This window comes from Orycteropus afer, unplaced genomic scaffold (genome assembly GCF_000298275.1).
Source record: "Orycteropus afer afer isolate SDZICR_OR568_19922 unplaced genomic scaffold, OryAfe1.0 scaffold00071, whole genome shotgun sequence".
Classification (NCBI taxonomy): domain Eukaryota; kingdom Metazoa; phylum Chordata; class Mammalia; order Tubulidentata; family Orycteropodidae; genus Orycteropus; species Orycteropus afer.
Genome location: NW_006921658.1, coordinates 1,032,182 through 1,048,485, shown reverse-complemented (window position 1 = coordinate 1,048,485; position 16,304 = coordinate 1,032,182). Strand labels below are relative to the sequence as shown.

Genomic DNA, 16,304 nt, shown 5'->3' with positions numbered 1-16,304 from the left:
TAATGACACAGTGTATTCCTTCTTGCATTTTTGGTTAATGTCAAATAGGTCAGGATTGGGAAGATATAAGTAAACATATAGAAAAATAAAACAAACAAGTATATTCCAGTTTTAAATATGAGAATTAAAAAGGCTTCTAAAATGCCATGTACCATTTTATTTTTATTTGTAATAAACATTTTACATATATAAAATTATGGGAAAACTTCTGACATTACAACTTTTATTATTAAAGTAACTATCCCACTAACCAATGTTAATAAATTTTAAAAGGTAAAATTAACCAGAAAAATTTATAGACTATCATGGCAATAATAAATAAATAAATAAATAGATAAATAAATAAATAACCAACAAGGGAGCCAAAGGGTGCCTCTTCTTCCCTCAGGTAGGTCACCACGAGAATCTGATCTTTAGCAGAATAAGCTCAAACAAAACAAAACAAAACCTTATGTGTGCTTTCTTAAGCTTATGAACTATGGTTTTGACACTTTTGAAATACTGAATTTTCTAATAACTGTGAATGTATGTCTTAAAAGTCATTGCTCTAATAGGTACCCTAATAAAATTTATCTGCTGATAGCCAAATGCTGAAGAATAGGGTGTTTTACTCTTGACATACCTTGTTTCTCTGGTGCCAGTATGCTTTTAGAAATTGATCATCACAATTTGAAAATTAGTGCACCTTTCTTAGGATACTATTACTTTCATTGACTTGATAGTTTCTCACTCATTCATCAACTTTGATGGAATATTAAAGAAACTGTGACATTATGGTTCATCCTACCATGGATTGAACTGTGTCCTGCCAAAATATATGTCATCTTGGGTGGATCAAAGTTCTCAATGGTTTGATAGTGATGTAATGATATATTCATCCTCCATGATGTGATCAGCAATCAGTTGTAAGAGGATTAGGATGGGATGCAATACCCTTACTCCAGTTACAATCCTGATCCAATGTAAAGGGAATTTCCCTGGGGTGTGGTTTCCATCACCTTTCATTTAACAAGAAATAAAAGGAGACAGAAGGGAGATGAGAAAGAGTGATCTCCATACCACCAAGAAAGAAGATACAGGAACAGAGTGCATCCTTTGGACCTGGAGACCCTGTGCTGAGTACCTCCTAGACCCAGAGGAAGACTGATGCCAAGAAATATGTAGATATCCAAGGGATGCAAGGCCCACAGATGTTGAAAGGAGACAAAGATCTTCCTCTTGAGTTCATAGAGAAAGCCTCCCCCCTACACCAAATGCCCTGAATTTAGACTGCTAGCCTCCTGAATTGTGAGAGGATAAATTTCTCTTTGTTAAAGCCATCCACTTATGCTATTTCCGTGATAACACTGCTAGATAAGTAAGACAGAATTTGCTGCCAGAAGTGGGGTGCATCTAGGAGCTTACTGGTAGAGATAAAGAGTTCTGTAACACTTGCCTGAATAAGGCAAATGTGAGTATAGCCCAAAAGGCCCAAAGGGCTGAGAGGCCAAGGAACCAGGAAGCAGAAGAAAGGGGACTGCCAGGACCAAGAGAGTGGGGTCACCACTCAGTTGGACTAGGAGAATGGGGCTGCCCAAAACCAAGGGATCAGAGTTGCCATCCCAATGGGCCTGGAGGTGGAGCTGAAGCACAAGGCTGAGAGGCCTCCACCTAGAGTCTGGAGGACAGGGCCACTGCCTACATGGTCTCAGGAAACAGAAGACTATTTTTGAGCCTTGAGAGCTAATGTAAATTGTTTTGCTGGGTTTTTGGCTTGCTTGATGCCTATTACCCTGTCTTTCTCTCCCATATCTCCCATTTGTAATGGAAATGTCTACCTTATGCCTGTTTCACCATTTTAGTTTGGAGGCAGATAACTTGTATTCTAGATTCACAGATAAGAAAAATTTGCTGCAATATGGAATTTGAACTTGGAGTTGACTTAAGACTTTTGGAATGATATGATGGAGTAACGGCACATAACAACAACAACAACAACAACAAATGATGGAGGAAAAGTGTTTTGCATGTGGCAAGGACATGATTTTTGTGGAGGCAAAGAGTAGAATATCATGGACTGAATTGTGTTCCCCTCAAAATTTGTGTCAACTTGGCTGGACCATGATTCTCAATGGCTTGGCAGTTATGTAATGATGTGATCAGGCAATCAATTATAAGGGGATTAGGATGTGATAGAAGACCTTTACTGAGGTCACAACTCTGATCCAATGTTAAGGGGAGTTTTCCTGGGGTGGGGCCTGCATCACTTATTCTCTTACAACAGACAAAATGAAAGAGAAGTGAGCAGGGAGAGGGACTTTAGTACCATGAATAAAGATGAGCCAGGAGCAAAGCACATTATTTGGATTCAGGATCCCTGTGAAGAGAACCTCATAACCCAGGAGAAGACTGATGGCAAGACACATGGAGATTGCCAAGGACACTGGCCCCACAGATGTTGAAAAGAGACAAGGACATTCTCACAGATCTGACAGAAAGAGAAAGCCTTCCCCTAGAGCTAGTGCCCTGAACCTAAACTTATAGCTTCCTAACTATGAGAGAATAAATTTTTCTTTGTTGAAGCTACCTACTTGTAGTATGTATGTTAAAGTAATTACAGATAATTAAAACACATAGCAATATGATTTTTTAAAAATAAGTGAGTATCACTCATAGCCCAGGTATTTTCCTTACAGACTCAGGGCCAGATCAAGGCATGTAAGAGCCCTAAACACTGATGATCTGTAGTAGTCCATGCTTGGCTTACTCACCCTTTTGAATGGCATATGGAATGTGTGTGTGTGTGTGTATGTATACACACATATATACATATATATATATATGTATGTGTGTATAGTTACATATATATACCATCTCTCAGTTTGTCATATTATGGTAGCTGGTGTGTTTCTGTGAGGCTGGAGGCTATGCCTACAGTATTTCAAATACCAGCAGGGTCACCCATGGTAGACAGGTTTCAGCAGAGCTTCCAGACTAAGACAGACTTGGAAGAAGGAAAGGGCCATCCATTTCTCAAAGAATTGGCCAGGGAAAACCTTATAAATAGAAATGAAACACTATCTGATATAGTACTGGAAAACTTTATGAATAGCCCTGAAACTATGTCTGATATAGTGCTGGAAGATGAGCCCCTCAGGTAGGAATGTACTCAAAGTATGACTGGGGAAAAGCTGCTTCCTCCAAGTAGAGTCGACCTTAATGACGTGGATGGAGTAAAGCATTCAGGACCTCCATTTGTTGACGTGGCATGACTCAAAATGGGAAGAAACAGCTGCAAACATCCATTAATAGTCTGAACACAGAATGTACAAAGCATGAAATTAGGAAAATTGGAAGTTGTTAAAAATGAAATGGAACCCATAAAGATCGATATCCCAGGCATTAATAAGCTGAAATGGACGGTTTTTGGCCAGTGTGAATCAGACAATCATATGATTTAGTATGCCAAGAATGACAAACTGAAGAGGAATGGCATTTATCATCACAAAGTATGCTTCAAGATCTAACCTTAAGCACAAAACTGTCACTGATAGGATAATATCCATATACCTACAAGGGAGACCAGTTAATACTACTACTATTCAAATTTATACACCAACCAGCAAAGCCAAAGACAAGGAAATTGAATATTTTTACCAACTCCTGCAGTCTGAAATTGACCAAACATGCAATCAAGATATGTTGCTAATTCCTGGTGACTGGAATGGAAAAGTTTGACACAAAGAAGAATCACCAGTAGTTGGAAAATACAGCCGTGGTGATAGAAATGATGCTGGGGATCACATGATAGAATTTTGCAAGGCCAATGACTTTTTCATTAAAAGCACCCTTTTCAACAACATAGATAGAGGCTATAAACATAGACTTTACCACATGGAATACACAGGAATCAGATCGACTACATCTGTATAAAGAGATGATGGAGAAGCTCAGTATCTTCAGCCAAAACAAGGCCAGGAGCTGACTGTGGAACAGACCAACAACTGCTCATATGCAAGTTCAAGTTGAGCTGAAGACAGGTAAAAGAAGTCCACGAGAGCCAAAAGATGACCTTGATTATATCCCTCCTCAATTTAGAGACCATCTAAAGAACAGATTTGATGCACTGAACACCAATGACTGAAAATCAGAGGAACGATGGGATGACGTCAAGAACATCACCCATGAAGAAAGCAAAAGATCATTAAAAAGACAGGAAAGGAAGAAAAGACCACAACTGATGTTAGGAAAGACTTTCAAACTTGCTCTTGAACAGAGAGTACTGAAGACAAATGGAACAAATGACAAGATAAAAGAGCTGAACAGAAGATTTCAAAGAGCAGCTCAAGAAGACAAAGTCAATTATTATAATGGAATGTGCAAAGACCCAGAGTTAGAAAACCAAAAAGGAAGAACACACTTGGTATTTCTCAAGCAGAAAGAACTGAATAAAAAATTCAGGCCCCAGGTTGCAATATAGAAAGATTCTATGGCAAAATATTGAATGATGCAGGAAACATCAAAAGAAGATGGAAAGAATACACAGTCACTGTAACAAAAAGAACTGGTCAATGTTCATCTATTTCAAGAGGTGGCATATGATCAAGAACCAATGGTATCGAAGGAAGAAGTCAAGCTGCACTAAAGGAATTGGTAAAAAACAAAGCTGCAGAGATTGATGGGATACTGATTGAAATGCTTCAACAAATGATGCAGTGCTGGAAGTAATTACTCGTCTATGTTAGGAAATTTGGAAGATAGCTAGCTACCTGGCCAAGTGATTGAAAAAGATCCATATTTGTGCCCATTCCAAAGAAAGGTTATTGAACAGAATATGGAAATTATTGAACAATATCATTAATATCACACACAAGCAAAACTTTGCTGAAGACAATTCAAAAATGGCTGCAGCAATATATTGACAGGGAACTTCCAGAAATGCAAGCTGGATTCAGAAGAGGATGTGGAACAAGGGATATCATTGCTGATGTCAGATCCATCTTGGCTGAAAACAAAGAATATCATGAAGATGTTTACTAGTGTTTATTAACTAGGCAAAAGCATTCGACCATTTGGATCATAACAAAGTATGGATAACATTGAGAAGAATGAGAGCTCTAGAACACTTAACTGTGCTCATGAGGAACCTGGACATAGACCAGGAGGCTGCTGTTTGAACAGAACAAGGGGATACTGCATGGTTAAAAATCAGGAAGGGATTGTGCCAGGGTTGTAGCCTTTCACCATACTTACTCAATCTGTATACCGAGCAAATCATCTGAGAAGCTAGACTATATGAGGAAGAATATGGCATCAGCATTGAAGGAAGAGTCATTAACAACCTGTGATATGCAGATGACACAACCTTGCTTGCTGAAAGTGAAGAGGACTTGAAGCACTTACTGATGAAGATGAAAGACCACAGTCTTCAGTATGGATTATACCTCAACATAAAGAAAACAAAAATCCTCACAGATGGACCACTAAGCAGCATCACGATAAATTGAGAAAAGATCGAAGTTGTCACAGATTTCAAATTACTTGGCTACACAATCAACATCAATGGAAGCAGCAGTCAAGAAATCAGAGGCTGTATTGCACTGGGTAAATCTGCTGCAAAAGACCTCTTTAAAGTGCTGAAGAGCAAAGATGTCCTTGAGGACTAAGGTGTGCCTGACCCAAGCCATGGCATTTTCAATTGCCTCATATGTATGTGAAAGCTGGACAATGAATAAGAAAGACCAAAGAAGAGTTGATGTGTTTGAGTTGTAGTGCTGACGAAGAATATTGAAAGTACTATAGACTGCCAGAAGAACTAACAGATCTGTCCTGGAAGAAGTATAACCAGAATGCTCCTTGGAAGTGAGAATGGCCAGACTTCGCCTCATATACTTTGGACATGCTGTTAGAAGGGACCATTCCCTGGAAAAGGATATTATGCTTAAGTGAAGGGTCAGCGAAAATGGGGAAGGCCCTCTATGAGATGGATTGACACAGTAGCTGCAATGATGGGCTCAGGTATAGCAAGGATTGTGAGGCTGGTGCAGGAGCAGGCAATGTTTTGTTCTGTTGGGCATACGGTCACTATGAGTTGCAGCAGACTGGATGGCACGTAACAATAACAATATGTATAAAGCCAATTGCTGCTAAGCAATATTCAGACTCATAGTGACCTTACAGGACAGAGGACAACTATCTCATAGGATTTTCAAGGCTTCAAAGAAGCACAGTTTTGTATCTTTCTCCTGCAGAGAGGCTGGTGGGTTCAAATCACCAACCTTTGGTTAGTCACCGAGTGCCATCAGGGCTCCTATCTTTTTCTCTCTCTAAATCCACGTGTGTGTGTGTGTATATGGGCTGTCTCTGATATACCTTCTTTGAAATGTGACTATAATACTAGTGCAAATACTGGACAAAAAGACTATTAGACAAAAGTGATGTATGCCGTTTTAGCAGAATGAGATGAACTGGATTATAAAATTTTAGTAAATGTGAGATACTAAGATTTTTATTATACAGCACATAACAACAAACAACAACTACTACGTTTTATACAAAAAGAATATTCCACATATTCTATAACAATGAAAATTAATCAGTGAGCATAGCTGTTTCTACAATCAGTGTAAAATTCTATGGATCTCCCACAGCAAAATATTCCCTTTCATTGATTTTCCTTCAAATGGCTCCTGCTTCTATTTAGATATTTGTTTAATAATAAATGCTACAATTATATAGGAAATGAAATCAGAAAATTTAATAATCTGAAAACAAATATTACAAATTATTTGTAATCAATTTTTCATCTCTAACATGTTATATTTAAAAGTATTTATTTCTATTCTTTGTTCTTATAAATTGTTCAATAATATCAGCACAATTAAGCTGCCTAACAATATCTGTGCACTGTTGTCAAGTCAGATCCGACACATAGTGACCCCTCCTTGGGTTTCCAAGGCAGTATCCCTATGGAAGTAGATTGTCCAACCTTCCTTCCGAGAAGTGGTTGGTAGGTTTGAACCATCAGCCTTCTGGTTAGCAGTCAGTTGCCTTAGGCACTTCACCACCAGAAAACCCAAGTCACTGCTGCCAAGTTGGTTCTGACTCACAGCGACCCCTCCTTGGGTTTCTGAGGTTGTATCTCTATGGAAGTAGATTGCCCAGTCTTTCTTCTGAGGAGTGGCTAATGGGTTTGAACCACCTGCCCTCTGGTTAGCAGTCAAATGCCTTAGGCACTAAGCTACCAGAGCTCCCTCAGTAAGTAAAGGTGGCAAAAAAAATGTGTAGAGTAACTGAATAGTAGAAAAAAAAAAATCAAATGCTTTCAGACAATAATCTACTATGCTACATCCTACAAGATTAAGTGAATATGTAGCACATGGTATGAAAATGGTATATTTGTATATTTATTTAAAGTATATATATATATATATATTTTATGTCCTAAAAATTTTTTGTTGCATACCTTATATGCCCTGACATACTTGGCAGCATTGTCATAAGACTAGCCTAGCCTCTGTACTTAGAAAAATTAATTTTGCAAACTTCACAAAAATAGTGAAGTACGTGATTTTTAATTTCTTCATCTATATAACTTTTTAAGCTAGTAAATGTGATACATTGTTCAACAGATTTTTCATCTGTTGGAGATAAATAAAACCAAACTCACTGTGATTGAATCAATTTCAACTGATAGCAACCCTCTTTGGGTTTCTGAGGAAGTAAATCTTTACAGAAGTAGATTGGCCAGTCTTCCTTCAGCGGAGTGGCTACTGGGTTTGAACTGCCAACCTTCTGGTTAGCAGTCCTAAGTGCCTTAGGCACTACGCCACCAGAGCTCCCAACACTGACACTGAGTTGATTCAGGCTCATAGTGACCCCCTTTGTTTCTGAGGCTGTAAATCTTTATGGAAGTAGATTGCCCAGTCTTCCTTCTGTGGAGTGCCTAGTGGGTCTGAACTGCCAAACTTCTGGTTAGCATTCAAATGCCTTAGGCACTATGCCACCAGAGCTCCTTGTCTATTGGAGACACATATTTATTTTATTTATTTTAATTTTTATTGTTATTTGGGTGAAGTTTACAGAGCAAATTCATTTTCCATACAGCAGTTCACATGCACTTTTTCTCATGACACTGATTGCAATTTCCCACAATGCAACAGCTCTCCTCCCACTTCCTCCCCATAGTTACCTCTTCACTGTGTCCTTCCTTTTCATACACTCCTTCACCCTAAGTTGTCTCCTTGTGCATACACAGCCCTCCTATTCTCCCATGATTGATCTCTCCAAGGAGTGTATCTACCTAATGCAAATGTTTAGCTCCTACACCTGTCTTTTGTTTGGCTAGAAGCCACAGGAATGGGTTCAATTCCAGACCTGAAGGGCAGCTAGGGGCCAAAATCTCAGGGGTTCCATCACACTCTATCAGACCAGCAAACCTCATCCCTTTTATTATTATTTTTAATGATTTTGAGTTTTGTTTCACATTATTCTCCCACTCTATCCAGGATCTCCTACATATATGCCCCTCCAAGTGGTTGACAGTGCTAGCCAGGCACCATCTAGTTTTTGTGGTCTCATAGTCATATAGGCTGAGGATCGCGTGGTGTACCAGTTCCTTGGACTGTTTCCATGGATCCTTGACTCTCTTCATTCTTCTTTGCTTTGGATGAGGAGAGATCCATGGAGATACATATCTTAAAACAATATTTAACTGATCTATATTAGAAAGATCAAGAGTGGAATCTACAAATAAACTGCAATATCATGCTATACTTTTCTCACTGAAAACAGTTGATCAAACTTTTCACTTAATAAGTTTATTAATTCTTCTCATATTGCTGTATATACATGATTTTTCCTTTGTTACCATATTCTGATATGTGATCTGCTAAAAATGAATCAAACTGAGCAACAAATTCAAGTAAACTAAAACAACTTCCATTTTGTGAGGACTCAAACACTTCATCTCCTCCTCCAAAAGACAGTCCACATTCAGCGACTGTTAAAATGACAGTAACAATGCATTGCAAAATTGCTTTCCAGTACTGAAGTTCTTCATTAATTTGTGTTCCCAGATCATGAGTTAAGACAAAAACATGGTCTTCGGTTTAAATATTATAACATACAATTCCTGTAAATTTTATTGTTTTCATGTTTATCAATCATATTGAAGCTGCATCAATTGCTGAATCCATCCAAAGCAAATTGAGAATTAAATGATTTAGGATCGAACAGTTTGCAAACAATTTCGAGATATTAAATCCATTTAGGAGATAAGGAAAACTTATGGCAAAAGCCACTATTAAACTTGGGGGGATTGCAGACACCAGTTAGGTACTACTAACACAGGGCAGGCAATAGACAGTGAAGTCCTGAATTAGGCTGTTGGTAAAGGAAATAGGAGAAAAGCTCCCATACCAACCATTCTCAATAATCAGCAGGAGAACATTACAAAAGTATGATGAATCCTGGGAGCCAGGTGTACATCTTAGGAGATGTGCATACTTAGGGATACAGAGAAATTTTATGCATAATATTATATTTATACAAAATATTTATATTTTTAAATTTTTATTTTATCAGTTTTTGTTGCTGTTGTTGTTCAAAGAAAAAGCAATCAGAGCTGAAGGACATTTGAAAAAAAATCTAACCTCAAGACATTGAAAGTCAGAAGATAAATAAGACTTGAGTCTTGGGGAGAGGCTATCTTTTAGAACACTACATGAAAATAGGCTAATACTGGTATATGACAGAGAGGCAGAATAAAACCAGTGAATAAGATAGTTAATCAGGCTGAATATTGATACAATCCATAAACCTGGTTAGAAATAAAATAATATAAATTTATCTAGAATTAATTTCTTCCTTCTTGACAGAAGGAAACAAATTACATTATATAGAAATTTTAAGATTATTAGAATTTCAGAGAGAAAGCTGTCTATTTGGAGAAAAAAGACAGTATATTAAAAACAGAAAAATTTCACTCACTAATCACAAAATTTGTGCAATATTCTGTATTTCCTGAGTACCTACCACTATTTACATAGCTGTTTTTGGTCATTATGTGAAGTTTTAAGAATGTGAAAAATGAATTTTCTCTCAAATAAAAATTGCTTTTTGATTACTGCCAATACTTCTATTAACTCCTAGCAATGCATTCATTTTTCTACACATCATTTAAGGAAGAAAGTCTTTGTTTCTGCTCTATCATCAATAAAATCAAAACCAAACCATTGCCATTAAGTCAATTCCAACTCATAGTGACCTTCATTGATTTTCCAAGGCTGTCAATCTTTACAGACACAGAGTGCCTCATCTTTCTTTCATGGAGTGACTGGCAGATTCAAATCACGGACCGTTTTGGTTAGCAGCCAAATGTCTTAACCATCTACCATTAATAGTACCTCTTAAATTATTTCTATATTATATACCCTTTAATGTTAATAAAACTGTCTGCTTATAAAAGTCCAGTATCTTAATATTAGTCAAATTCTTATTAAGATGTATATTTCCATTTTATTTTGATCAACAAATGATGAGAGCCAGAAAACTGGGGGTATCATGAAGGAGCTATGTCCTACTCACCAAACCACGCCTGCTGGTCTCCTTGAACTTCTATGGCTAAGCCAAAGTCTGCCAGTTTCACAGCTGCTCCTTTGGATTTGCTAGCTAAAAGCAAATTTTCAGGCTTTATTTAGAAAGGGAAAAAAAAAAAGAGAGAGAGAGAGAGAGAAAGAGTGAAGTAAGTACCTCTTTTAAATGACTATTCAAATTAACAAAATCTTATAAGATTAGAAGAAAAAGAAAGTCATGCACTGTCTTTTCACCCAGAGACTGCTATTCCTAAATCCCAGAAAAAAAAAAATATGGTTAGCAAATGATTAAAAATTGTCATGTGTACATGTGTACAGGCTTCAGACAGATGCATAAATATACTGGAAAGATACTGGGTGGAAGAGAGAATATACTTGGGGAGAGATCAAATGAATGGGAGCACCTGTCTTGACCTGGTCACATGTTTCCAAGGGCCACTTGAGGTCCAGAGTTGGCCACAGACATTGAGGTAGAAGTCTAACAGCACAGACATTTTCAGCAGAAGGAAACTTGGCAAAATGTTAACAAGTGTTGGACAAATCTACAGACATTTGGCAAATGAAACTACATAAATTAAATACTAGTTTACTTCAAGAGTTTGGACCCAAATGTAATGATTTTGATTCCTCAATGTTGCCAAACAATTACTGTACAAATTTTGGAGGCTTATTCTGATTTACGTATTAAAATGATGTCTTTAAGAATCTGTTTATTCTTAAAGGCAGAAAGAGTATACTATTTGCCAAATGTGATAGTTAGCTTTTTATAAGCTTTTTTTTTTTAAACATAACTTACACTTCTTCAAAGTGTGATTCAAAACATTGCTTATATATGTATCTTCATATCTAGGAATTCCATGAGACTTTTACTTTCTTGGGTATTTATTATTACTCAAGGTCTGATTACCCAGTATTGGAATAAGGCTGTGTCTATATATATCACTGTTTCCCAGCTAGTGCATCAAAATTTATTGGTGCTTTGAAAATAAGGATGAGGGCAAATTTTTTAATCTCCCTGGACCCACTCTGTGGATTTTAAGTAATGAAGGGAGAAACACTCAGGAAAAGGAGACTGATTAATACTTACAGTGAAGTCTATATATACACAGGTTTATCTGGATGATGATGTGAATGGACTGGAATATGTATGGGAAAATGGTTCAAAGTTTTCTTACCATGGGATAACACTCAGAAAATTTAGAGATTTGTCTCATACTGAAAAAGAGCTGGGAAACAATGAACTCTACAAATGTCAAAACAATTGTTTGAAAATCTAGAAATTCAGTCCATCAAGTTGGTTTCATTTTATATTGACGAACAACTAATATCATATTTTCATGGAAATGGCCATTTTTTCTTACTGAATTAGTTGATTCTGTTGATTGTTTTGACCTTGTGTAAACACAGCCCAAACCAGCATTTCATTCATTAATTAAGCCAGCCATGCAAATTAGCAAAGACCCATAACCAGGACTTGGAAGAAATTAGGTTAAATAAATCTACAAAAATTCAGAGTGTGGGCAAGTTAAGTTTCAATCAAGTACCAGACTTCTTCAGGCTACTGCTGTTCACTGCCATCAGATTATTATTATTATGACAATCGGTGAATGTGAGGAAACCTTCATAATTTTTAGGGCTCATATGGTTTTGGAACTACCCCAAAAGCTGAATATACAATAATTTATTTTAGGATTTTAGAAGAAGATGTTTTAAGAATATAAAGGCTCTCCACGCTGAATAACTTTTAGTAAAACCTAACATTCAAAATTACTTAGAACTCTTGACTATCTATCACTATCTGTAAAGTATCCAATCCTGCTATACTAGTTGTTGTTGTTGTTGTTATGTGCCGTCGAGTCGGCCCCGACTCATAGCGACCCCTCCTTGGGTTTCCGAGGCAGTATCACTACGGAAGTAGGATTGCCCAACCTTCCTTCCGAGGAGTGGCTGGTGGGTTTGAACCACCAGCCTTCTGGTTAGCAGTCAAGTGCTTTAGCCACTATGCTACCAGAGCTCCTATACTAGTAAGATCAGATATTTTATTTTCACATTAAAATTTACCACATGCAGGCACTTTTAAAATGTAGTCATGAATATTTTCCAGATTTCAATAAATCTGTAGAATAAATAACTTGGAAAAAAATCACCTCAAACTACAAGTAACAGTTGGTTCTATTTTTTTGGTGACCTTCAATTTCAAACGCATTGAAATGTCAATGATTTCTGTTAATACACATATGTCCTAATTTGTCAACCACAGGCTAATTTAAGGAAAGAGTTCCAATCACTTTAGAAATCATTAGTCATTTTAGGTCTCTTAAGTAAAGTGGTATTGAAGTATGTTGAGCAAATGCCAGAATCATTAGTGAATAAACTTTGAAATAAAATTAACGTGCTTTTACTCTTATAACTAAATAATAATAAAAAAGAAACTTCTGGGCAGTGCTGTGTGTATTATGCCCTTAAACACCACGGATCTGTCAATTCAGAATAAACGGGACGCCTTAAATTTTTATCATGCATGAACTCTGAATGACTAGGGCAAATATTCGTAACTAGAGATGACCTAGAAGACTTCACTGTAGAGCCCTGTGAGTCATCCAGGAAAATAATAAATCCATCTGGATCAGTGTTTCATTTTGTACTCATGAAGACTGTTCAGCTGCAGTTATGTACAGGAAAAGGCAGGGCTATTTCAAGAGAATTACAGTATAGACTTTTAAAAATTAAGAGGATTGAAGTGAGTTTGTGTTTGTGTATATCTTTTAGGCATATCTAAAATAAAGAATTATGGAACACAAACTGAAAAATAAGGATGATAAATGGCTTTATTAAATAACTGTTGCTTTATAAAATGTTTCAATACAATATTGCCTTCACGGGCTAGCTCCAAAGAAACATTAAAAATAGCACATGAATTCGATTTATATACAACTCTTTGGAATGTATCACTTTGGATAATTCTGTTATCATATTCTGCAATGGTGTGGGAGGTTTAATCACCAAGAATTTCTAAAGCAACAATTCAATCAGGACCCAAACCCACTGCCATTGAGTCAATTCTGACTCATAGTGACCCTATTAAGGACAAAGTAGAATGGCCCCATGGGGTTTCCAAGGCTATAAATCTTTGCTGGTGGGTTCCAACCACCGACCTTTTGGTTGGCAGATGAATGCTCTAACCACTGTGCCACCAGAGCTCCTTTTAACCAGGACAGGTACATTCTGATCTTTATTCACTCTCCCTCAGACAGCCTCCAATTTAAAACTATGTTGCATTACAAAAGTTCATGGGCAGTAGGTTAGTTTGAAGTGATACTGCCTTGGAAAACCAAGGAGGGTTTGCTATGAGTTGAGTCGGACTCGACAGCACATAACAACAACAACAATACAGAAAGGAAGATAATTTGGGGTTATAGTCTACAATAACTGACAGAATAGGATTTCTCACCTACTCAGTGGCTACTTCCTTAGAAAGGATCACAACTAGACTCTTAACTACCACTGCTCTACTATTTTGATTGCTGAAGACTGATGATAAAGATAAGCAACACTATCTTCAAATGCAGTTAGTTATTACCATGAGGACGTGGCACTGTGAGCAAAATGGTCAACATGATATAGAAAGAAGGTGAAGCTCTGGATTCGTACCCTAGCCCTGACTGTTATTAACTACCTGAACTTGGGCAACTTCCAGAGTTAATTAATTGATTCCTTCATCTCTCAAATGAACATTGTTGTTGTTGTTGTTGTTTGCCGTCGAGTCGGCCCGACTCATAGCGACCCCTCCTTGGGTTTCCGAGGCAGTATCACTACGGAAGTAGGATTGCCCAACCTTCCTTCCGAGGAGTGCTGGTGGGTTTGAACCGCCAGCCTTCTGGTGAGCAGTCAAGTGCCTTAGGCACTATGCTACCAGAGCTCCTCAAATGAACATTATAAAGATAGTATTATATCTCCTAACAGTATACATGGAATTAATGAAACCAGTGGGATTTTTTCAGAGGAACTCTGTCCTCTATAAGGAACAATATTCACATTAATAATTAGCTTTTACACTTCAGTGCAGCTGGCCATTTCAATGTGCAGAACATTCATTATGTGTAATGAATGTTAATCACTTGAGGAATGTCTGTACTTCTAACTTAAATGTAAGCTATTATGCTGGTCTCAACATATTGATATTGTCTCTAAATTCTTACAATGCAATCATTTTTAAGGTTGGTTTTTAAATAGATTCTACTGACATCCTCACACACAGGTTCTGTCCCCACCCCATTTCTTCCTAATGATGCAGGATTTTCCGTGACATCTGGTCTCAGTGTCAACAACCATTTATAGCATATCAGCTGTAATGAGCAGCAACTGTTAGCAAGTTTTGTTCTGCCCTTCCATATGAATACAATGGCAACTTCTTTCTTTGTGATTTGAGATTTTCTTGAAGCTGTACAAATATCTCAAAGTACCTAGGGCATGTTGCTGGAGTACTTTTAGAACTGGAAGAGATCTGGGGGATAAAGTAATCAAAAGTCTTTAGTTTCTAAATGGGGTAGGGAGGTCCAAAAGGATGAAGGAATGGCTTGATAACTGATTTCCTGATTCCTTTCTTTTAAAGATTGTTACAGAAGAACTTCCTTGGATGATTATAAAAACGGCTCATTTTCAAAAAGATAATCCACTGAGGAAGTATTTTTTAGAAGAATGTGATGTACTTGAAAAATTTACTACTCATAGTCCAAATCAGTAAAACAAAGGGGAAAACTTATAATAAAGACATAGTTTTAATACTGTTTCTTAAAATCTCATGAACACATCATGAGGATTTTTGAATTAGTGTTTGCTTTATTAAGAAACTGTTTCACCAATGATCATCTTCAGCATTAGCCATATCACAATTTATCCACTCACATGTGAGACTACCTAGTGAAAAAAGACATGTGTGTGTGTGTGTGTGTATAATTGTATATTTTACTTTCCTCTTCATACTTTTTTCTTTATCTTATAAAAGTAGCAAATTTTTCTCCCATATTACTTGATTTTTACATTCTCTTGGATATTATTTTTTACTTTCTCTCTTCCATTAGCAAGTTTCACTATTCAACAGTAGTTGAATATCATCAATACATTTTTCACATATTTTTAAATCATCTTCATTTCAGTGAACTGGTAGGTTCCATGTCTACAAGGTCTGTTTCTGTTTTCCTCTTCTTTTGTTACATCTGAATTTAGGGGTCACAAACATCCAACTCTGAGTTACACAAATCTGCTCCTTATAAATATTCTATTTTTAAGCACTCCTAACTGATTATTTAGGAGCTCTGGTAGTGTAGTGCCTAAGGCACTTGACTCCTAACCAGAAGGCTGGAGGTTCAAACCCACCAGCCACTCCTCGGAAGGAAGATGGGGCAAACTACTTCTGCAGTGATACTGCCTCGGAAACCCAAGGAGGGGTTGCTATGAGTCGGGTCCAACTCGATGGCACATAACAACAACAACAACTGATTGTTTTGGTGTGGCCTAAATTAATGTGGCAAATGCATTTAATTCTTCTCTATGTCTCATTTTTCAAAGTCTGTGGCAAATGTCACATCACTGATTTTCTAGATAGGAAATTTCTACTTCATACACCAGTCTATTGTAAAATAATGTTGCCTTCCACTCTCTATATTAAATATATCTTGTTCTTTTTATTCCTAATGATACAGATCTTTTAGACTATTTTAATCTTTTGAT

The 16,304-nt window shown here is 37.0% G+C and overlaps 1 protein-coding gene across 1 annotated transcript in view; it reads right to left on the bottom strand.

Annotated features, from left to right (window-relative positions):
- Window positions 1-16,304, bottom strand: part of CAMK2D (calcium/calmodulin dependent protein kinase II delta) — a 521,252-nt gene that overhangs the window by 98,786 nt on the left and 406,162 nt on the right. Inside the window, exon 7 of the mRNA XM_042780929.1 lies at window positions 10,567-10,669. Within this exon, the coding sequence (XP_042636863.1) occupies window positions 10,567-10,669 (103 nt within the window). The remainder of the gene's footprint in view (window positions 1-10,566; window positions 10,670-16,304) is intronic.